The sequence below is a fragment of the Elgaria multicarinata genome, chromosome 1 (genome assembly GCF_023053635.1).
Source record: "Elgaria multicarinata webbii isolate HBS135686 ecotype San Diego chromosome 1, rElgMul1.1.pri, whole genome shotgun sequence".
NCBI classification, from domain to species: domain Eukaryota; kingdom Metazoa; phylum Chordata; class Lepidosauria; order Squamata; family Anguidae; genus Elgaria; species Elgaria multicarinata.
Genome location: NC_086171.1, coordinates 213,865,516 through 213,889,644, shown reverse-complemented (window position 1 = coordinate 213,889,644; position 24,129 = coordinate 213,865,516). Strand labels below are relative to the sequence as shown.

The 24,129-nt window shown below is 45.2% G+C and overlaps 1 protein-coding gene across 1 annotated transcript; it reads left to right on the top strand.

Annotated features, from left to right (window-relative positions):
• Positions 1-21,118: 21,118 nt before the first annotated feature.
• On the top strand, positions 21,119-23,881 carry LOC134410105 (tyrosine-protein phosphatase non-receptor type substrate 1-like). The gene is made up of 3 exons (XM_063143240.1): positions 21,119-21,179; positions 21,908-22,252; positions 23,769-23,881. The coding sequence occupies exons 1-3, from the start codon at positions 21,119-21,121 to the stop codon at positions 23,879-23,881; spliced, it is 519 nt and encodes a 172-aa protein (XP_062999310.1).
• The last annotated feature ends 248 nt before the right edge of the window (positions 23,882-24,129 follow it).

Here is a 24,129-nt window from a genome sequence, read left to right as displayed (position 1 = left end):
TTATTTAAAATATTTATATCCCGCCCTATATCACTAAGTTCTCAGGGCGGCGTACAGATAAAAACATACAGTATAAAACAATTATTATTATTATTATTATTATTATTATTATTATTATTATTATTTATTTATTTATATAGCACCATCAATGTACATGGTGCTGTACAGAGTAAAACAGTAAATAGCAAGACCCTGCCGCATAGGCTTACATTCTAATAAAATCATAATAAAACAATAAGGAGGGGAAGAGAATGGAAACAGGCACTGGGTAGGGTAAACAGGCACAGGGTAGGGTAGGGTAAAGCTAACAGTATAACAGTATAACTAACAGTTATACACAGTTCAAAACAAATTAAACCATGATCCCAGTTAAAACAATATATAGTTTAAAAGCAATAAAAGCAGTTAAAAGAGTTAAAACAATGTGCCAGTGAGTTTAACCATCAAAGGCTTTGTTAAAAAGCCATGTTTTTACTTGGCGCCGAAATGCAATCAATGTTGGTGCCAATCGGGCCTCCAAGGGGAGGGCATTCCACAGCCGGGGTGTCACCACAGAGAAGGCCCTCTCCCTTGTCCCATCATAACGTATATGTTGCATTGGTGGGATGCAGAGAAGGGCTCCTTCAACAGATCTAAGGTCTCGAGCAGGCATATATAAGGAGTGCAGGTATATATAAGGAGATGATTTTGTAATATTTGCTGCTAGTTTTCATATGGGAGCAAGCAGATATTGTCTGTGCAACAACATCCATAAATGCTATGGTAAAGCCTATGCAGATATTACAGTGGAAGCAGTGAAAAAGGCTACCTCCCATCAAACTCTTAAGCCCCGCCCCCTTTAGGGGTTTAGCTCCTCCTGCTAAAAGTCCCGCCTCAGCCCTGAAATCCCACCTCCAGAAGCCCTGCCCCCGCCTGGAAGCCTCACCACCGGACGTCCTGTCCTGGACGGAGGGTTCTCCTGATGGGATCAAGCTAGGGTTGCCATACGTCCCGGAAAACCGGGAATGTCACGGTTTCCAAGCATTCCCAAAATGTCCCGGCCAGTCAGTCAAGAATCCCGGATTCCTGTCCCAGCCGGCCGGAGAAATTCCAACCCCTGAAATGGTGCCTTGAGCCTGCTCAGTGGAGCGTAAGCCTCCATATTGAAGTCTCCTCTAGCTTTTGAGAACTAGTGGAGAAATGTAATTTAGTGTCATTTTTTTTTCTGTTTGTTTGCTTAAACTGTTCTTTGCCTATTATTTATTTGCAGGTGCTTAAGTATTTTAGGCTGCAATCCTATGCATATTTACCTGGGAATAAGTCCAATTTAACTTAATAGGATTTGTTTCTGAGTAGACACACATAGGATTGCAGTGTTAGATAACTAAAGCTTAGGGCCTTGCTAGACCTACCTGATAATCTGTCTGGGAGGCGGGGCGACGGCGCGCTACAGCTAGCGCGCACCGTCACCCTTTTCCAGACGTCAGCACGCAACGGGGCAAGGGAAAGCCCTGTCGTGCACTCCGTGTTTTCCCCTCCTATAGGGCCATGTGCCCAGGAGCGCACCGCCAAAAAGGTAAGTACTTTTTTTAAAAAAATTAAGGGTCCCCGCTCCCCCTGCCCCTGATTCCCCCCCACAATGCCTGATGCCCCCTGCCCACTCGCTTGCTCGTTCTCCCCCGCACCCAGATGCCCTGTCCCCCATCCTTCTTTCCCCCCCTCCCCGATGCCCATGCCCGTCCTTCTTCCCCCCCTCTCTCCTGCTGGGTCCGGCCTTTCCCTGGGCCCTATCTCCCCCCCCCCGGTGATTCCCCCCCCCCCAGCTAGACCTAAGGTTTATCCTGGGATCATCCAGGGTTCGCCCCTGCCTGAGCACTGGATCCCCTGTGTGTCACCTAGGTGAACAGGTTTGACCCCTAGACGATCCAGGGATAAACCTTCGGTCTAGCTATGGCCCCAGACCTTCTTAGCTTCAGCAAAGTGGCTGGCTCCTATGCATTCAGGCTATTCCCTGGGACTTGTGTGAAAAGGTTTTGGGAGGGAGTTTGTGTGTGCTTAGGACTATTGCCCTGTGGGCAGAGCAAACCGAGCAGCTCTGCTTACTTTCAGAGAAGAGGAAGAACAGAAAGGATTGAACAGCGTGCCCTGAAGTACCGTTGCAGCTAAACGTAAGTCACGCTAGGGTGCCCCATGATACAGAGAACCGATACAAAGAACCACGTTAGAAAGGGACACTAGCAACGTTATAAGACTAGTGTAGATCCGGCCATGGTCCGCACCTTGAATGGACCACATTTGGGAGAAAAAAGACCAGGGTTTCTTTTTCCTTCCCGTTTTCAGGGAGAAAAAGGTACTTGGGAGCCCTCTTGTGTTGATTCTCAGACACTGAAAATATACATCCTTTAGGTGTCCTGGTTGTACTGCATTTACTGCTGTGTATGTTTTGCACTTCATTCGATTTTATTTTCCCGTTGTTCTCACAGTTGGCAGAGTTGCAGCCAGATCTCTTGTTTTTTTAAAAGTTTCTTTCTACCTGTCGTGCTGTGGCCATCTTGGTTTTCATTGCAACCTGTCGCAGGCTGCCCTGGGTATGTGATCACAGTGGCAGGGTGAAGAACACATTCTCCTAAACAAGCCACACTTCTTTGAATGTAACAGACTTCGGACAATTCGTTTTAAAAGCAGGGAGTTGTCTATACAGTTTGTTTGCCCAGACCTAAATGCGCACATTTGCGTTTCAGGACACACGACGCAGCCATCCATTCGCTGTAGCACCGGGTTTTTAACACGATAATGCACATATTCGTAGTGGTTATTTTCTGGATCACGTCCGAGTTTGCACCATGTTATGGTTATGTGTCTTTAGGGGAGTAAAATCACATTTTGACATGTGGGCGGAGCTTTGAGGGCAGGACAACATGATTGGCCGATTTCCCGATTTCCCGCCTATCGGCTGCCTCGTTCCTTCGAGCCATTTTTAGTTTGAATTCTCTGATTCTGCGGAGTTCCACGGAGAGAGCTTATTAAAACAAAGAGGGGGGAACGGGCACCCTCCTCTGCTGCCTCGTTCCTCCCCCCCTCCCGGTTTGTCTGTTATATGAATCTGCAGAGCTCCGCATATAAAATTTATAGCTTCCATCGTCTCTACTCTGTAGCATCGTCTCACCGTATATGCGCAGGCGCGCATTTATGACTGCAATATATAAAAAATCAGGAAATAAATCACTGTTTGCTGCTGCAGTGTGATGTTCTTTACCTACATTCGAATCAATGAAAATTCAGGTTTATATTTAATGGGGAGCAATCCCGTTGCCGTATAGACAGGGGCCAATGTATAAATAACTGGAGTCAAATAAACAATAGGGAAATCCAATCCTGCCGACTCAACGACCTCAGCAATATGTCTGCTGGGATGACTGTCACGGCAATCTCTATATGTCCCCCATTCCCTCAGCTACTCTAGAGTAGGAATGGGCAAACATGCAATGTTCAAGTCTGTGGAGGTTCTCTGAAATCTTCCTTCAAACTCATTTCATCTTGTTGGCGTTCCCAAACAGAGGGGTCTTTTTTTCAGTTGGGAAAAAATGCACATTTTCCCCATTGGCTAAAGCATGATAATCCTAGATCCAAATGGGGCCATCCCATGAAGCTGATTGGTGGCAGATTCTGAACAGAAGAAATGAAAGGCTTCTTTACAAAGTGCATAGTTCAGCTATGGAACTCACTGCCACAGGATGTGGTGATGGCCACCAATTTGGATGGCTTTAAAAGGGGGTTGGATCAATTCCTGGAGGAGAAGGCTATCAATGGCTACTAGCCCTGATGGATAAGTGCCACCTCTAGTATCAGAGGCAGTAAGCCTATATACACCAGTTGCTGGGGAACATGGGTGGGAGGATGCTATTACACTCACATCCTGCTTATGGGTTTCCCAAGGTCAACTGGTTGGCCACTAAGTGAACAGCATGCTAGACTATTTGGACCCTTGGTCTCATCCAACATGGCTCTTCTTACGTTCTTATCTTTGCATTTTTGGACGTGGACATTTGCACAAATGTGCACTTTTGAACAGGAATAGAAGTTTGGGAAGTTGGGACAAATCCCTGAGAACTGTGTCCCAGCTTGTGTTTATGTTCTGGGTTGTGAATGGGACACGTTCGTATGAGATCACATTACGCCAGTCCTTTTACAACTTAATTGGCTGCCAGTCCAGGTCCGGGCCCGATTCAAAGTGCTGGTATTGACATTCAAAGCCCTAAACGGTTTGGGGCCAGGTTATTTGAAGGAATGCCTCCTCCCATATGTACCTGCCCGGACCTTAAGTTCATCTACAGGGGCCCTTCTCCATGAGCCCTTGCCAAAGGAAGTGAGGCAGGTGGCTACTAGGAGGAGGGCTTTCTCCGCTGTGGCACCCCGGTTGTGGAACGAGCTCCCCAGAGAGGTCCGCCTGGCGCCTACACTGTACTCCTTTCGTCGCCAGCTGAAGACCTTTTTATTCTCTCAGTATTTTAACACTTAATTTTAACTTAAATTTAAATTTTACTGTTCTAACTCTGTATTTTAATCTTATATCAATTTTGCTGCGTGGTTTTATCCTGGTGGTGCTTTTTATACTGTATTTTGTATTTGTGCTTTTAACCTGCTGGTTGTTTTATTATGGTTTTAATTTTTGTGAACCGCCCAGAGGGCTTTGGCTATTGGGTGGTATAAAAATGTAATAAATAAATAAATAAATAAATATGATTTGCTAACAGGAAAGAAATTCTCAGCTGCGCAGATACAGATAATAATACAAAATGGGGGACGGGGGACAGGCAGCCACAGGGTGGTCAGAGGGAGGAGAGGTGGTTCGGGCACCCAGTAGCCCTCTCCTCATCCTCCTCTGGCTGCCTCATTCCTGCCCCATCCCTCCTGGTACTCAGCACCATGCACTTGTGTTCCTTCCCTTGTAGATGCCGGGAAGGAACGCAAGTGTGGGAGCCAGGCGCCTCGTGGCGCCAAAGCACCACCGTCAAGATGGGGGCCTGGTTGGCCACTGTGTGAACAGTGCGTTGGATGACATGGACCCTCGGTCTGATCCAGCAGGGCAATCTTATAAATCTCCGTTTAGAAGTATGCCCCATTGAGTTCATTGGAGCTTATGCCCAGGTAAGTGTGCAGGGCATTGTAGCCTTACAGATCAGCGAGAGAGCCGTAAGTTGGAAGAGGGACTAGAAGTTGCCTACTCGAGGGGTCTTCCTTCTTGCATCCACAAGACAGAGTGTCCATGAGCAGGGCCTGATGAAGGGTCCATCCAAAATTGTGTCCATCCACCTGACTATGCCTACCTACCCAGGGCCGGCGCCTCCATAGAGGCTAGTTAGGCGGCCGCCTAGAACGCCAAGGTAAGGGGGTGCCGAACGGCGCCCCCGGAAGTCACCCTCCCACTCCCGGAGCCGCTCTGGCCGAGAGAGGGCAGCTTCCGGGCGCGCTGTTCCGAAGCCTTCCGCCCCGCCCCCCAGCGTCCCTGGCTTGGCTTCAGCTGGGGGCTTCCAGCCAAACGCAAGCCGGGACACTGGGAGGGCGGGGAAGGAACGGCTCCACGTTCTGACTTCCGGCGCGTGCCGAAAGTCAGAATGTGGGGCCGTCTGACCGCCCTCCCCCATCTTCCCAGCTTGGCTTTGGCTGGGGGCTCACTGGGGGGGGGGAGAGGTGGCGAACGGACGGAATTGGAGCTGCCCGCCCACCCCACCGCAGCATCCCGCCAAGCCAGGAGGACTTCGGGCGAGGGACAGGTAACCTGTCTCCGCCTACCTGGGGTGGGGGTGGGGTGAAAGCAGCTCACCTTGCCTAGGGCGCAAAAAAGCCTGGTACCGGCCCTGTACCTACCTTTGATGCTGGGCCTGCCGATATTAACTGACCTGCCCCCTCCATGAAAGGGCATTTCCCCCCACCATGTAAAAGTAGCACGGCAAACTGCCATTGAATGTTGCACACAACCAGCTTGCCTCAATTTCCTGCTGTAACTTCTCGTTTGTCCTTTGTGGGCTGATCCCAGACTTGAGGAAATGCCCTAAACTGAATCACTGTGGGCTCTGGCCCATGCCAGCTCACGCCACAATCAAGTAGTCGGATTTTAAGGCACCACAGGGTGTGTCGTTGGAACGACATTAGGGTCACAAATGGCTTTCCACAGTTACCTTTGGGGTCTGTATTTCGGTGTGCTGATGAGCGCATCTTCAAACGGTAAGTACAAGCCACAAGGCGATGGCATTTAATTTCAGTAAAATTAAATAAAATTCAGTAAAATTAAATAAAATATGTGGGACCTGTAGTGCTCAGGATTTCAGCCAGCCAGAACATTCTAGGATACTCCATTCCATTCCACCCCACAGGTTTTTCTCCCTCTCCCCCAGACGGTCAGTATTCTGTGCCATTGAATATATTAAATCTACCTTGGTTGTTTTGGGAGTATTTTTTTGCCTCCTTAGGATTTTTTTCCCTACATTTTTTTTTTTTTTGCTCCTGCAAAGTTTGGGTTTCCCCCTGTGCTTGGTAATTCCTTCCTCTGGTTTCTCAGTAGCTTTATTTTGGCTACATTAGAATCAGCACTCATCAGCTGAGTTTGCTGCTGGAGCGAGTGATGTTACCCACAGTTACATGGAGCCATTTCCCAACCCATTTAAACAATAAAAAGCAGTTGGGCTGCATCTGGGGCAGGAACTAGAGAGGTCCGCCTGGCGCCTACACTGTACTCTTTTCATCACCAGCTGAAGACCTTTTTATTCTCTTAGTATTTTAACACTTAGTTTTAACTTAAATTTAAATTTTACTGTTCTAACTCTGTATTTTAATCTTAGATCAATTTTGCTGCGTGGTTTTATCCTGGTTGAGCTTTTTACACTGTATTTTGTATTTGTGCTTTTAACCTGTTGGTAGTTTTATTGTGGTTTTCATTTTTGTGAACCGCCCAGAGAGCTTCGGCTATTGGGCGGTATAAAAATGTAATAAAGAAATAAATAAAAATAAAAATCCACACTACCACTTTGAAACGGTTTATAACAGTAGTGACAACTGTTGCGGCCCAGAACACGCCCCACAGATTTTAGACTGTTTTCTAAGGCCACAGCTAGACCTAAGGTTTATCCTGGGATCATCCAGGGTCCACCCCTGCCTGAGCACTGGATCCCCTGTGGCCCCAGGTAGACCGAAGGTTTATCCTGGGATCATCCAGGGTTCGCCCTTGCCTGAGCACTGGATCCCCTGTGGCCACAGCTAGACCGAAGGTTTATCCTGGGATCATCCGGGGTTCGCCCCTGCCTGAGCACTGGATCCCCTGTGGCCCCAGCTAGACCGAAGGTTTATCCTGGGATCATCCGGGGTTCGCCCCTGCCTGAGCACTGGATCCCCTGTGGCCACAGCTAGACCGAAGGTTTATCCTGGGATCATCCAGGGTTCGCCCCTGCCTGAGCACTGGATCCCCTGTGGCCACAGCTAGACCGAAGGTTTATCCTGGGATCATCCAGGGTTCGCCCCTGCCTGAGCACTGGATCCCCTGTGGCCACAGCTAGACCAAAGGTTTATCCTGGGATCATCCAGGGTTCGCCCCTGCCTGAGCACTGGATCCCCTGTGGCCACAGCTAGACCGAAGGTTTATCCTGGGATCATCCAGGGTTCGCCCCTGCCTGAGCACTGGATCCCCTGTGGCCACAGCTAGACCGAAGGTTTATCCTGGGATCATCCAGGGTTCGCCCCTGCCTGAGCACTGGATCCCCTGTGGCCACAGCTAGACCGAAGGTTTATCCTGGGATCATCCAGGGTTCGCCCCTGCCTGAGCACTGGATCCCCTGTGGCCACAGCTAGACCAAAGGTTTATCCTGGGATCATCCAGGGTTCGCCCCTGCCTGAGCACTGGATCCCCTGTGGCCACAGCTAGACCGAAGGTTTATCCTGGGATCATCCAGGGTTCACCCCTGCCTGAGCACTGGATCCCCTGTGAGTCACCTAGATGAACAGGTTTGACCCCTGGACGATCCAGGGATAAACCTTAGATCTAGCTATGGCCTAAGTGTCACATCCTGCTTGGTGCAGATCAGGCCTGAGAGAACAGCAAAATCTTTCCCACTGGTGTTAGAAAGACGTTTGGGGGAGATTTTGAGCAGAAAAAAAAAAAAAAAAACAGCAGGCAGTGCAAATGGGGGCACTTCTCCCCTTTTGATCTCCTGCTTGTAGTGTCTTGTAGATCCTTTGTGTACCTTGGTCTTTAGAGGATGGAATGTGAATGATAATGGAATGATCTGATGGGGGAGAAAAACGCCAGGCATGAGACTCTGGCCATAGCTAGACCTAAGGTTTATCCCTGGATCGTCCAGGGGTCAAACCTGTTCATCAAGGTGACACACAGGGGATCCAGTGTTCAGGCAGGGGCGAACCCTGGATGATCCCAGGATAAGCCTTAGGTCTAGCTGTGGCCTCTCTCTCAACTCTCTCCCTTGGCTGGCTTTGAAAGGAGGGCCACGATTGAGGGGAGACATGATAGCACTCTTCAAATACTTAAAAGGTTGTCACACAGAGGAGGGCCAGGATCTCTTCTCGATCCTCCCAGAGTGCAGGACACGGAATAACGGGCTCAAGTTAAAGGAAACCAGATTCCAGCTGGACATCAGGAAAAGCTTCCTGACTGTTAGAGCAGTATGACAATGGAACCAGTTACCTAAGGAGATTGTGGGCTCTCCCACACTAGAGGCCTACAGGCAGAGAAATCTCCAACAATTTTGCAATCCATTATCATTTTTATTCCGTTTTTTAAATTTTTTTAAAGAGAGGACAAACTTCCTTATTTTATGCATACAATAGAAGGTCAGACAAGTGTAACCTCAAAAGAGGAAGAAGCAAGGCACAGATTGCAGAAGTTTGAATAGGAAATGGCTTTGCCCAAACAGAAATGTTAGATGCGAGAAACAGATATGTCGCTTACTGTGTATTTTGATACTTTTGAGAAAGATACAAACCTAACCGGTGTGCTTATGTGAGGCAAAGGGAGGCAGTGATACAGGTATCTCCCGTAGAATCTGTCAGAAGGGAACTTTAATGCATTCAAAGCACATGGAGCCACGTGTAAGACATTTTTGACAGCAGCCATATCACAAAAAGAATGTGTGTGTGTGTTTATTTATGTGTTTGTGATTTTCACATCACTCCTTCCATTTCAGTTCTCTCTCTCACGATCTCTCTCTCCCATATTTTCCTCCAGTTCTTTCCTTGTTGTTTATTTGGCCACAACCCACCCACCTCCAGCAGTCATTACCCCTGTTGCATAAAATATGCCTAATCCGAGTGTATCCAAGTCCAGTATTGAAACACTTGCGAAAGATCACAGGCAAGGCGTTGGGCTCGAAACGTTTATTCTCGAGAATAGGGTGGTGCAACGGCACCAACCTTATACAGAAGGCCTTGCCTAGCACACCCTTCTCAAGCCAAGCACTAACACTGTGAACTGCTCAGAGAGCTTCGGCTTTGGGGCAGTATAAAAATGTAATAAATAAATAAATAAATAAATAAATAAATAACACTTGAACAACCTGAGGGTAGGGTAAAACACAACCTTTCCCTCTCACATGAGAGGGTAAAGGCTAGAATCTGGAAAGGTTCTGCTGTGTATGAAATAAGCTGATATATATATATATATATATATATATATATATATATATATATATATATATGGTGTTTATGATAGTAACTGTAGAGCAGGTGATAAAGCCAAGCAGACACGTGGTTTGAGGTAACAAAACAAAATAAAACGTTTATTTTTGTTTAACAGATCTTAGTTTCTTTCAATGCCAGTTAACCTGCTTAATCTACTAGCTCTAATAGATACAGTAATCTTATCTCCGTTCACTCTCCACACCACTGGACACTCTCCTGACTAAACAAACCCTAACTCCCTTAACTCACCCAAAACTCAAACACTCAAAAACTCAAAAACTACTACAATCCCCTCAGCCAACCTATTTATACTCCTCCCTCCCCCCTTTCTCACAGCATCATCAGCCACACCCACTCAGTCAAACATTCCGCACTCACTAGACATACAACCCCCCAGACATACCTAAGGGACAGACAGGTGGTATCGCCACAGGTGGTGACCTGGCGCTCACGCAGCAAAGACAGGATCACACGGTGCCCAGGCAAGACAATAGCTTATATACTTCCATGCAGTGGTCAGAAAGGGAATTGCAGCTGAGATCACTCGGCCACCATTTGCCATGTGCTTTACTTCCTTGTTCCCAGGTGTGCTTTGTGCCTATAGCCCATCCCCTATTGGTGATATGGCTAGGGGGCAGGCCTAAGGAATAGGCTGAGTTTAACTGGTCAGTGTCATTTGAAACTGACCTATGGTGTTAAAGTGCACCTAAGCGATGTCTGGGCAGCTAACTGGTGGAGTGGATTCGGCAGGATTAACTTAATCAGTGTCCTCCGGAGCTGACAAGGCTAAAGGGCTTGATGTGTGCCTATGTGCTGCTTGCATGGGGGTAAATGGAGTTCTTACTGGGGGCATCTGGCCACTCCCCCCCTCCTTGCCTTGTGCACCCCTTTACCCTTCCCAGGTGTCCCTATGCGTGTTCCTGGGGTGCGTGTGTGTGCAAGTGGGTGCTTGCGGGTGCATGTGTACATGCATATGTACACACGTGTCTGAATGCGTGTCTGCGTGTCAGGTGATTCTAGATTTTACATCACCCTCACCAGATTAACCTCCTTTCCTGGATCATGTCTCTTCCCGACCCTACTCCGAAGAGGGGGAAACATTGCAATTTAAGATAATTGAGAAACTGGATCTCACCACTTTGCTACTGTGTGCCGGATTTTGAGCAGCCATGAACTGCAACGTTTTAAATTTATTTTATTGCTATTAATCTGGGAAAGATCCGGCAGCAGTCCTTTGAACTTGTGGCAAATCATGATCCCTCTCCACAGAAATCTCTTGGCCCCTCTCAACTCAGTCCTGCAATGGCACCCCCTGCCTTCTCCTCCCCTTTGATTTCACAAAAGAGACCAATCCTGGCCTCCTGGCCTGAACACCAGGACTTGGGAAAGGGGGGAATTGATATGAATATTTTAAAAAATTAAACTGTACTCGAACTTCTTAATTTGAGACAAGTGTTCTTCTAGCACACCTACAGACCTGTTGGCAGGGAACCACATGTAATCTGTTTCCTGATTGCCAGTGATGATGATACATTTAATTCTAGCAACTGGAGTAATCATTCCCTCTAATTCAGTGCCATTGGTTAGCAAAAGTGGTACCACCCACTCAATTTGGACCCCGATTTCGTTTGCAAACCGCCTCCCTCTTCCTGCCCAAAATGAGAATTGGCACCGACAGCAAATGAACAAAGATTCTAGAAAAGCCTTCTAAATTTGGTGGCCTCTGGATGTGTTGGACTACAACTCTTCTGGGGATGATGGAAGTTGTAGTCCATCACAGCTGGAAGGCACCAGGTTGGCAAAAACGGCTTTAGTAAATGCATGCTAATGTAATAATAATAATAATAATAATAATAAGAATAAGAATAAGAATAAGAATAATAAGAATAAATTGAATGCCTTTTATGCCAGTGATGAATTTGTCACTGCTCCAAAGAAGGAGGAGGAGGAGGAGAAGGAGGAGGAGGAGGAGGAGGAGGAGGACGAGGAGGGTTGCTATACGTCCCGGAAAACCGGGAATGTCCCAGTTTCCAAGCATTTCAAAAATGTCCCGGCCAGCCAGTCAAGAATCCCGGATTCCTGTTCCAGCCAGCCGGAGAAATTCCAACCTCCAAAATGGTGCCTTGAGCCTGCACCATTTTGGGGTGGGGAGGGGGTGGGGAGGGGGGGAAGGTAGGAGAGGAGGGATTGGGGTAGGAGGGTGGGGGTTTTATGTATGGAGTTTGTTTTTTTATGTAAGCAAGTTTGAATTGCTGAGCACAAGGGATCGGAAGAGATTTCAAAAGGGTGATTATGGATAAAAAGATAAAGGTATCAACACTCAATGTTAAAGGTTTGGGGGCAGTCGTGAAAAGGAAGAGAATAGAACAAATGCTTAATAAAGAGGGATCAGATATTATAATGGTCCAAGAGACACACCAAGGCTCCGAGAATTCGAATATGATAAAATTAAAGTGGTTAGCCTATTATGAAAAGTCATTAGGGACATCGAAAAAAAATGGAGTGGCCACTTTGATTTCAAAAAAAAGTGGGTTTATATTAGAAGAAGTAAAAAAGGATGATAAGGGCAGATATCTTATGTTAAAAGGTAAAATTGAGGGAAAGGTCTATACTTTGATTAATGTTTATGCCCCAAATGAGAGGCATAGAGAGTTTTTTATAAAGTTGTTTAAAGAAATAGAAGAATTTAAGGAGGGGTATGCTATATTAGCTGGGGATTTTAATATGGTTATGGATAATAAACGGGACAGGTCAAATCCCACTAATGCTGAAAAGAGGAACAATATGACTATATTGAATAAATTAGTAAAAGAAAATGATTATTTAGATTCGTGGCGTTTACTTAACGGGAATAGGCCTGGATTTTCATACTTTTCCCCAGTTCATCATACATACTCCAGGATAGATTATATATTTGTTTCAAAAGATTTTGCAACGAGGATTTGTAAAATGGAAATGGGGGTAATAAAAGTAACTGATCATGCCTTGTTAAGTCTAGACTTTACAGTTAAGAAAGATTATAAAGAGGCATATAGATGGAAGCTGAATACAAAGATATTGAAATATAATAAAATAGTAGATAAAATTCGGAAGGAACTGTCGGAGTCATGGGAAATTAATGAAAAAGGAGGAACAGCTGGGTCAGTCATTTGGGACACCATGAAGGCTGTAGCAAGAGGAATCTGTATTAGAGAAACATGTAGTTTAAAAAGACAACAACGTGCAGAACAGGAAAAGTTAGAGATAGAAATTAAAAACTTGGAGGAAAGATATTGGCGAAGTAAAGATAAATATAAATTAGTGGAAATACAAGCTAAGAAGAAACAATTAGAAAATTTAAATATAGAAGAGATTCAAAAGAATTTAATGTATATGAAAAGGGAATATTTTGAAAACAGTGATAAGAACTCGAGGTTGCTTGCCAAGCTCACACAAAAAGAAAAAGGGAGGAATGGGATAGAAACGTTGAAAGATAGCCGAGGGAATTATTGTCATGCAATGAAAGCTAAAATAAAAATTTTTCAGGAATTTTATCAGGAATTGTATAAGGGTAAAGAAATTCAACAAGAAAAGGTGGAGGAGTATATTGGAAGGTTTATAAAGAAGGGAATAAAATTAGAATATAAGGAGTTAATGGAGTCAGTAATAACTCAAAGAGAAGTTGAAGAGGTTATTGATAAGTTAAAAGTTGGTAAATCACCGGGAGCAGATGGTTTGGGTCCAGAATATTATAAGGTCTTCAAAGACTGTTTAGTTCCAAAATTAATGGAACTTTATAATAGGATATTATCAGGAGAGAAGATACCTGAATCATGGGAACATTCAGTGATAATTCTGATCCCAAAACCAGATAAAGATTTGACTAATCCCGATTCTTATAGACCTATTTCTTTAATAAATCAGGATGCTAAAATTTTTACATCTATTATGGCCAAACGGCTAAATAAATTTTTGGCAGAATATATAGGAGCAGATCAATGTGGGTTTGTGGTAGGAAGGCATATGCATAATTTAGTGGGTAGAGTTTTAAATGTAATAAATGTAATAAAAAAAGCAAATATTAAGGCAGGTATTATGGCATTAGATATTTTTAAAGCTTTTGATTGTGTGAGCTGGCAGGCACTAAAGAGTATTATAGATAAATTGGGATTTGGAAATAAATTTAAAAATGTAATAGAACAGCTATATTCCCAAAATACGGTGGTAGTGGTGGTAAATGACGGACTTACTGAAAAGATACGACTAGCCAGAGGAACAAGACAAGGATGTCCGCTCTCGCCGGTCCTGTTTGTAATGGTTATGGAAGTTTTGGCGAAGGCACTAAGGGAGGATGAAGAGTTAGAAGGAATTGGAGAGGTAAGGGAAATAAAGTTAAACATGTTTGCGGATGACACTTTATTGACCATTAAGAATCCATTAAGAAAATTAGAAAGAATTAAATATCAGTTGAGGGAATTTGAGGAAATTACAGGGTTAAAAATAAATTGGTCTAAATCAGAGATGATGTTGTTTAACTATACCAAGAAGGAAGAAAAGGATTGGGAATTTAAGGGAATGGAATTGAAAGTTAAGAATGAGATTAAATATTTGGGAATTAAAATTACAAAAAATTTAGAGAATCTTGAAAAGGAAAATTTAACGAGGTTAAAGAAAGAGGTATTAGAGAAATTGGAGAAATATAAAAGATTAAATTTATCTTGGTTCGGAAGAATAGCTTTAATAAAAATGAAGATATTAGCTAAAATTAATTTTGTATTTAGAATGTTACCTATAAAAATATCAGAAACCGAGATAAAAAGTTGGCAAAATATTATTAATAAATATTGTAATGGAGAAAAGAGAGCAAGAGTGAATAAAAATAATTGGTACCTAAGCCAAAAAAAGGGGGGAATGGGTCTCCCAAACATAAAATTATACTACGTAGCAAATAGATTAAGACATGTTGTAGAAGCAATTATGGGAGTAGGAGAATTATATTGGATGGAAGAAAAAACCATAAATAAGGTAGAGATGAATTTGGAGAATGTTTTTTTTAAAGACGGAGGAAGAAAGTGGGTTGGAAGTATAGATAATCCACTCCTGAGGACTCAATGGGAAATTTGGAGTAAATTTAAAGGGAAGCTGCTTCCGAGCAACTCTCCCTTAGCACCGATAATAATGTTAAAGAATTTCCCAGAGGATCTAAAGGGTAGATTATGTAAAATATTAAAAGAGAAAAATAAAATAAGATTAAAGGATTGGGTAAGAGATATTAAAACAAGAGAGGATATGGAAAATTTGTTAAAGGAGAAGAAGCTATCTTGGCTAGAATATGGTCAATTAGAGCAATGGAATAAAAAGTGGATTAAAGATAATAGAATGTGCAGAAAGATGACGAGGTTTGAAGAATTAGTAGTAAGTAAGGAGGAAGGGAAAGGAGGTAGTATAGTTTCAAAAGGATTAATGAGTGAAATATATAAAATATTGTTAGAGAAGGAGTTTAGAGAGAATACAGAGAAAATGGTTTGGGAATCAGATTTGAAGATACAAATAGGGCGACAGAGCTGGGAGGGACTATGGAAACAAAGAGTGTTGAGAAGTTTATCAGTAAGAATAAAGGAGAATTATTTTAAAATTCTATGGAGGTGGTACCTAACCCCGGTTAGATTGAATAAGATAAGTGATCAACATTCAGCAAATTGTTGGAGAGGTTGTGGGGAAAAAGGAACGTATTTACATATGTGGTGGCAATGCAAATATGTACAAAGATTATGGAAGATGGTGTTCTCAGAAATTGAAGAAATAGTGGGAATGAAAATAGAACAAACACCAAAAATAGCATTGCTGTCACTATTTGAAGATATAAAGTGTGGAAAAGGAACTATAGAGCTGATATCGAATTTGTTGGTTGCAGCACGACTGATGGTAGCTAGGAACTGGAAGATCCAAGGGGAATACTCTATTGAGGAATGGTATAAAGAAGTCTGGGACATAGCCATTAATGATAAACTGACATGTAATATTAAGTGGAGAAAAGGCGTAACTAAAATAAATGAGTTCGAAGGAATTTGGAAACAGTTCCTAGTGTTTGTGTTTACTAAGGGAAGTGGGAAACCACCAGCAGAAGAAACGATTAGATTTTGGACTCAAGAATGATCCCGAGGTGGGGGGTGCACTTTTATGTTAAGAACGAAGATGTTGTAGTATGATAAGGTATATGTAATAGTTTTTGATATTTGTACTCAACAATCATTCAATATGTATGCAGCAGATATTTGATGTTTTTTTTTTCTTATTGTGTTTTGTTTCAGTTATATTTTGGTAATGTTTATCTATGTTTATATAGTGTTGAAAATGAATAAAAATTTAATAAAAAAAAAAAGGAGTGCAAGTCTCCATAGTGAAGTCTCCTCTAGCTTTTGAGAACTAGTGGAGAAATGTAATTTAGTGTCATTTTTTTTTTCTGTTTGTTTGCTTAAACTGTTCTTTGCCTATTATTTATTTGCAGGTGCTTAAGTGCTTTAGGCTGCAATCCTATGCGTACTTAACTGGGAATAAGTCCTATTTAACTTAATAGGATTTGTTTCTGAGTAGACACACATAGGATTGCAGTGTTAGATAACTAAAGCTTAGATAGCTTGCTTGTTTTCCCTAGACATTTACATATTGCCCAGTTTTTTTAAAGAAAACCCTACCCCCCCCTCAAAAAAATTGTCCTGGTTTTGTGGATTCAGAATATGGCAATCCGGAGGAGGAGGAGGAGGAGGAGGAGGAGGAGGAGGAGGAGGAGGAGGAGGAGAAGAAGAAGAAGAAGAAGAAGAAGAAGAAGAAGAAGAAGAAGAAGAAGAAGAAGAAGAAGAAGAAGAAGAAGAAGAAGAAGAGTGTTCAGAGGAGGGCAACTAGGGGCCGGATCTACACTACTGCTTTAAAGCGCTTTATAAAAGTTTTGACAACTGTTGGGGCCCAGGACATACAGCATATACAGGTTTCAAAACGTTTTCAAAGTGCTTTAAAAGCAGTAGTGTAGACCCCCCCCCCCAGGTTGATCAGGGGTCTGGAAACAAAGCCCTATGAAGAGAGACTGAAAGAGCTGGGCATGTTTAGCCTGGAGAAGAGAAGATTGAGAGGAGACATGAGAGCACTCTTCAAATACTTAAAAGGTTGTCACACAGAGGAGGCCCAGGATCTCTTCTCGATCCTTCCAGAGTGCAGGACATGGAATAACGGGCTCAAGTTAAAGGAAGCCAGATTCCAGATGGACATCAGGAAAAACTTACTCACTGTTAGAGCAGTACGACAATGGAACCAGTTACCTAGGGAGGTTGTGGGTTCTTCCACACTAGAGGCCTTCAAGAGGCAGCTGAACAGCCATCTGTCAGGGATGCTTTAGGGTAGATTCCTGCATTGAGCAGGGGGTTGGACTCGATGGCCTTGTAGGCCCCTTCCAACTCTGCTATTCTATGATTCTATGATTCGAAGAAGAAGAAGAAGAAGAAGAAGAAGAAGAAGAAGAAGAAGAAGAAGAAGAAGAAGAAGAGGAGCTTCGGCTATTGGGCGGTATAAAAATGTAATAAAGAAAGAAAGAAAGAAAGAAAGAAAGAAAGAAGGAGAAGAGCATTTTCTGTTGATTATTTTCCACATGGTCACATTCATGCGAAAGTGCACCATTGAGAGTTGTGGCTTCATTGACCACAGTTGAAGCATCACTGCCCCCTTGAAGGAGTTGCACTGCTAGCTTGGTGTCGTTACTTCCAGGTGCTGAGGACGGTCACTGGTATCTGCTGTTGGTTATCTGTTCTTGCAAACACACTAAAACACCCACATGCACACCCACCCATTGTATTATTATTATTATTATTATTATTATTATTATTATTATTATTATTATTTATTTATTTATTTATATAACACCATCAATGTACATGGTGCTGTACAGAGACCACCTCTCCCCCATGAAGCTCCTGGCCTGAGCATGGGGCACTTTTCTCTGTGGCCCAGGGAGCAAGCAGCTGGGCTTTCCTTTTTAGAGATGTTGCAAAACTAGGAACGGGGACCCACGACGGGCAACATTTTTGGATCCTTGTTTACTGGTAAGAACAAGAAGAAAGCAGCACCATGGGAAGAAAAAGGCAGCCTCTACCCTCCGAGAGCTTGACAGACTCAGATATTGTAAGCGTGTTCTGGAAGATATTCTGAACGTTATCTGAAGGAACGCCTCCTCCTGTATGTACCTGCCCGGACCCTAAGGTCATCCTCAGGGGTCCTTCTCCACGAGCCCCTGCCAAAGGAAGTGAGGCAGGTGGCTATCAGGAGGAGGGCCTTCTCTGCTGTGGCACCCCGGCTGTGGAATGAGCTCCCTAAGGAGGTTCGCTTGGCACCTACATCGTATGCTTTTAGACGCCAGGTGAAGTCCTTTTTATTCTCCCAGCATTTTAACAGTCTATAAATAAATTTTAACTTGGTGTTTTAAATTTGTAATTGCCGCTGTTTTTATCTGGTTGAGCTTTTATATTGTATTTTATACTATGGTTTTATACTATTGTTTTATACTTTGAATGTTTTTAATTTTTGTGAACCGCCCGGCTATTGGGCAGTATAGAAATGTAATAAATAAATAAATAAATAAGTATTTTTAAAAATCCATCATTATGAACTGTCAGAACAGCCAAAGAACAGCTCTAGGAAACGGACAGGTTCCACCTTGCATCCAAACTTTAGTTTTGCAGTATTCCATCTTCTGCTCTAGGGCTGCTTGTGGGGAGAGTCTCCGCTATAGGATTGTCCCCACATCTAATGAGTTCCTGAGGATGCCCAGAGAGATACACACCTGGCAGTTTGAAAAAGCCCTGGGTTGTTGTGACAGGCAAACAGGGTCTATGCTTGTACGAAACGGAGTAGTCTGCGTTTTGATCTTTTAACCCACTGAAATATTTCAATTAGTTTTATAAAAAATTAAAAATTTGGGTTGTTATGAACAAATGGGAGTGTCCAAGCATGCTGGCTCCCACCACCTGATCACTTCTGTGGCAAGTGGGAGGAGCTAAACAACCCAGGGATGCTTTGACCCCGGACTGTTCAGCATCACATGTGAACTGGGAACTCAAGGCTTTGGTGGATGGACAAGCCAGACTTGGAAGCCATTATTAAACCCCAGCTTCCAATGCTCAGTTGTCTTTCCGCCAACAACCCAGAGTTCCTGGTTCACACACAACACTAATCAACCCAAGGACAGACTGTCTGTGGGTTGCTTAGCTAAAGCTGGGCAAAGGTAGCCAGCATGGTTGCTCCTTTGCTCCCGTTTGTTCACAAGAAACCAGGTTTAAAACAACAACACTGGGGGCCTTGCTAGACCAGGGGTTAGTGCGGTGCGAGGCCCGTGCTCGTCCCTGTGCGTCCAAATGACTCGAGCCGCCCTGGCACTGCGCTAACGGGAACTGCTTGTAGCGTGGTTCTTCCCGCGGTCCCGGCCTCAGGTTGGGCTGAAGCCGGGACCACGGGCGTGTAGCCAGGCCCGCCACTTTTCCTGGCTACCGGACAGTAGCCAGGAAAAGCGGCAGACGGGCCGCAGCGCTCAGGGCTATGGTTTGGACATGGGGGGGGGGCAGGAAATGGAGGCCGGGGAGATCGGGGGGAATCGCGGTCCAGGGGACATCGGGAGGGGGAATTGTGGGCAGGGGGGACATTGGGCGGGGGATCGGAGATCGTGGGCGGGGGCGGGCAGGGGTAGGAGAACAGGGCTGGGAGGGTGGGTGGGGGATCAGAGATTGCGGATGGGGGGGGGCGTGGGGGAAGGAGAACAGGGCCAGGGGGCATGTGGGGGAAGGAGAATTAAAAATTAACTTTCCTGCGTCCTGCCGCTTTAAAATTTTTTTTAAAAGTGGTGGCCGTGACAGGTCTCCTCCAGAACTCGTCGTGGCTCGTGTCTGAATAAGGGTGAGATCTCGCATTATTCATAACGCGAGGTCTCCCCTCCTCTCCCCCGGATTCTCACTAAGGTCTAGCAAGGCCCCGGGTTGTTGTTGAGTCTGAACCAGACTATAGGAGGGGAGAGGGCACAGCCATTTCTGAATGAAAGTGGGAGCATAACATATTATGAGTTGTCGTGCATATCTACGGAATAAGAACCAAGGGAGAGAACCAGGGACAAATGGAAATGTTGTAGACTGTGGCAGGAGGGGCAAGCGTTCAGACATAACTCAACACAGTAACTCTTAAATGTGTCCTTACATCCCAAGCCCCATGAATTGGGAAACCACTAAAATAGGGTGGCCCTATGGAAAGGAGGACAGGGTTCCTGTATCTTTAACAGTTGCAAAGAGAAGGGAATTTCAGCAGGTGTCATTTGTATGCATGCAGCACCTGGTGGAATTCCCTCTTCATCTTGACCAGATACAAAAGAAGGCAGGGCTCCTGCAGCTTTAGCAGTTGTGATGAAGAGGGGATTTCAGCAGGTGCTGCATGCATAACAATGATACTTGCTGGAATTCCCTTTTCTATGCAACTGTTAAAGATACAGGAGCCCTGTCCTCCTTTATATATAGTCACCCTAACTAAAAGGGCTTCTGAATAATTTATTTATTTATTTATTTTTATTTATTACATTTCTATACCGCCCAATAGCCGGAGCTCTCTGGGCGGTTCACAAAAATTAAAAACATTCAAAGTATAAAACAACAGTATAAAACCATCATATAAAATACAAAATAAAAGCTCAACCAGATAAAAACAGCAGCAATGCAAAATTACAAATTTAAAACACCAAGTTAAAATGTATTTATAGACTGTTAAAATACTGGGAGAATAAAAAGGTCTTCACCTGGCATCTAAAAGCATATAATGTAGGTGCCATGCGAACCTCCTTAGGGAGCTCATTCCACAGCCAGGGTGCCACAGCAGAGAAGGCCCTGCTCCTGGTAGCTACCTGCCTCACTCCCTTTGGCAGGGGCTTGTGGAGAAGGACCCCTGAGGATGACCTTAGGGTCCGGGCAGGTACCTACGGGAGGAGGCGTTCCTTCAGATAACGTGGCCCCAAGCCGTTTAGGGCTTTGAATGTTAATACTAGCACTTTGAATCGGGCCCGGATTTGGACTGAATAAAGCTCAGCTCCTTCTAAACTCTGGTGTGCAATGCTAGATTTGGGCATCCCCCATATAACCAAGACATTATTGAATTCCTGAATCAAGCCATTATTATTCAGGGTCTGTAGTACAGGTGCATTGAGGTGCAGAAAGCGGTGCTTTAATTTCACATTTGTCACTCCTCTGGAAATGGCCTTCAGCCTTTTACGTGATTATTTTCAACATGGCCTCATTCAGGGAGGAATGTGTTAGCAGGATAGCAAGAACCTGACGAGCCCGAGCTGTGTGAAATCCTGGCTGAAGGAGCACGCTTTACCCTGGGGAAATCCCACCGGAGACTCTGGGCCAAAGGAATATTGCAGGAAATACATGTTGGATCACAGGGCCCCCATCTCAAGATGGAGCCAGACCCAAAGGGACGTCTTCAAGAACATGAAGAAGGAGGGAATAGGAAGCGAGGTCAGCAAGAGAAGGAAGGGCAGCACAGATGAGAGGACAGTCTAGGGCCTCAGCTAGACCTACCTGGACCAGCGTGACGGAGGGGTGAAGGTCTCGCGATACTTTTATTGTGGGATCTCCCCCTCTGTTTCTATGTGGCGCATGACGACCTCGAAGGAAGAGGATGTTGCGCCCGCCATTTTGTTTTAAAAAGAGGAAGGAGCGCACGAGTGCTCGTGCGCAAAAGGTAAGTTGTTGGTTTTTTTTTACAATTTTCTCTGCTCCCCCCACCCCACCTCCAATGGATGCAGAGCTCAGGAGCTCTGCGCCCCGTGTGCTTGTCCTGGCTCCTCGCAAGTAACCACGAGGAGCCAGGACAAAACGCAACGCCTGCCCACACGTTTTGCGGTCTCAGGATCATCCCGAGACTGCAGAAAAAGCAGGCCTAAAGTGTAGGGCGAGATCCCGGGGCAAGAGAGGGATCATCCCTCCCTGCTCCCGGGATCCCCTGTGTGTCATGTGGATGCACAGGGACGATCCCAGGGATCGCCCCGGGATATCGCCCCGTCTAACTATGGCCTAGGAAGCTTAGAGGTCCTCCCTCTATCGATTGCCCCTTTCTTTTCCTTTTGACGCTAGCTGCGTTGCGCCCACACCATGCACCGCTGTTTTTTGACCACTGTTGAGATCAAACGCAACAGAAGATGCTTGGAGGAGCTGTAACGGCAGGTTGGCATTTGTCTTTTCAGGTGCTGAGCCCCAGGAGGTAAAAGTGGTCCAGCCAGAGGATGATGTCTCAGTAACAGCAGGAGGGACCCTTAGACTGAAGTGTACGGTGACCGTTGGAGGTCGCCCAGGACCTGTGAAGTGGTTCTTGGGGGAAGGTCCCAGTCGGAAGCTCATCTATGCAGGTGTTGGAAAGTTTGAGAGAGTGATGAAGGAATACCAAGGCTCCAGCACGGATTTCACCATCCTCATCCGTAACGTTTCTCTTGAGGATACTGGGACTTATTACTGCGTGAAGCAGAAGGCAGGACATAATGGTGACACCGATGTGGAATGTGGGCCTGGAACTAAGGTGCTTGTGACAGAAGGTGAGTGGTGGAAACTGGGGGAAGTGTCATTTCTCTGCAGCTGCTTGTTGGTTCCACTGGCTCAGGCACCCCTTGGGTTAGTGCTGTAACCAGGCCCAACTCTTGGGGGGCTCTGGGCAGGCTGCCCCTGGTAGGACTGTGCCCCCAGTACCTGCAATACCCCCAGCACCTAACACCACTTGGGCCCCACAGCGCCACGCTGCTAGTCTCCCCTTCCCTTGGGTGCCCATGTATCCTCTTTTACAGAGGACAGTCCTCTGTTTGAAGGTATCCTCTCTTTTTGAAGGGCTGCACAGTCCAAGTCTGCTTTAAAGACCCTAAGAACGGAGGGTGGCCAAGGCCTTGAACTTGCCCGTCCGTAATTTGGTACCTGGTAGGGTGACCATATGGAAAGGAGGACAGAGCTCCTGTATCTTTAACAGTTGCATGGAAAAGGGAATTTCAGCAGGTGTAATTTGTATATATGGAGAACCTGGTGAAATTCCCTCTTCATCACAGCAGTTAAAGCTGCAGGAGCTATACTAGAGTGACCAGATTTAAAAGAGGGCAGGGCACCTGCAGCTTTAAATAGTGTGGTGAAGAGGAAATTTCACCAGGTTCTCCATATATACAAATGACACCTGCTGAAATTCCCTTTTCAATACAGCTGTTAAAGATACAGGAGCCCGGTCCTCCTTTTCATATGGTCACCCTAGTACCTGGGTAGCAGACTGAGCTGCAAGGTCTGCAGGATCCGTGAGTTGGATTCCTAAAAACCCAAGCTCATTTGGTTCCATTGCGGATTTCTTCGACATCTCTATGACATGTCTTCTTCGATAAATTGCTTTTCTGCTGGCAAAATTTGCGCAAAATTCCCCAAAGTTAGAAAATGATCTGCAAGTCTACAGAATGCGACACACAGTAGAAAAGCAAGATCTGTTGTGTAATCCATGGGTTAGAGTTGTAAAAATCTGAACTCAGTTGTTTCCGTTGCAAACTTCTTTGACATTCCTATGACATGTCTGCTTAGATAATTGGTTTTTTTTTGTTGGCCTTTGCCCCCCCTCCCCCAAATCAACAATAGCCACTGGGCTTTCCCTCCCACACCCCGCCAATTGAAGCTTTGTACCATGATAGGATTTGGGTAGAGCTTTGGCCACACTGAATTTGGGGCAGATCCGTTCATCCATTGATTTTTTGGGAGTTTTTTGAAAATTGAGGTTTTGAAATTATTGTTTTTGGAGTCGTCATTTTTGGGGATTACCTAGGGAGGTGGTGGGCTCTCCCACACTAGAGTCCTTCAAGAAGCAGCTGGACAAGCATCTGTCGGGGATGCTTTAGGGTGGATTCCTGCATTGAGCAGGGGGTTGGACTTGATGGCCTTGTAGGACCCTTCCAACTCTGTTATTCTATGATTCTATGAATTCCCACCCCCGGCCTGCTCTGGGCTCTGGCTCCAAGGCCTTATGAAGGTTCCCGAATTTTGGATTTCAGAAGTCACCAACTCTAAGGCTTACACTGTCAGGTCCCCCCTCAGGTGACCAAAACAAGTACCTCATTCCCGCGGCTGCCGGGGCTGCCTGCGTCCTCCTTGCTGCCTTCGTCTCCATAGCCATTTACTTCTATGCCAAGAAGAAAAGAGGTGAGTGACCGTGGGGCCTGGAGCCTACGCTTACACCCCCCCCCCATGTCACAAGGCTCGGGGTGAATAGTTACAGCAGCCATGTGGCTAGGCATGATGGGGATTGCAGTGCCACACATCTGGAGGGCACCAGGTTGGGGGAAAGCTGAGTTCGAAAGCTGCCCTAGGACAGAGGAGACCCTGGGTTCAAATCCTCACTCACACCTATGAAGCTTACAGGGCTGTTTCTACACCTGTCTCCCCCCACCCCCGGGGA

Excerpts from the sequence above, each read along its gene's own strand:
- LOC134410105 (XM_063143240.1), top strand. The coding sequence starts at position 21,119 with ATGGAGCCAGACCCAAAGGGACGTCTTCAAGAACATGAAGAAGGAGGG. Across the intron at positions 21,180-21,907 it reads AGGAGGGAATAGGAAGCGAG|GTGCTGAGCCCCAGGAGGTA; the intron begins GTCAGCAAGAGA and ends TTGTCTTTTCAG. Across the intron at positions 22,253-23,768 it reads TAAGGTGCTTGTGACAGAAG|GTGACCAAAACAAGTACCTC; the intron begins GTGAGTGGTGGA and ends GTCCCCCCTCAG.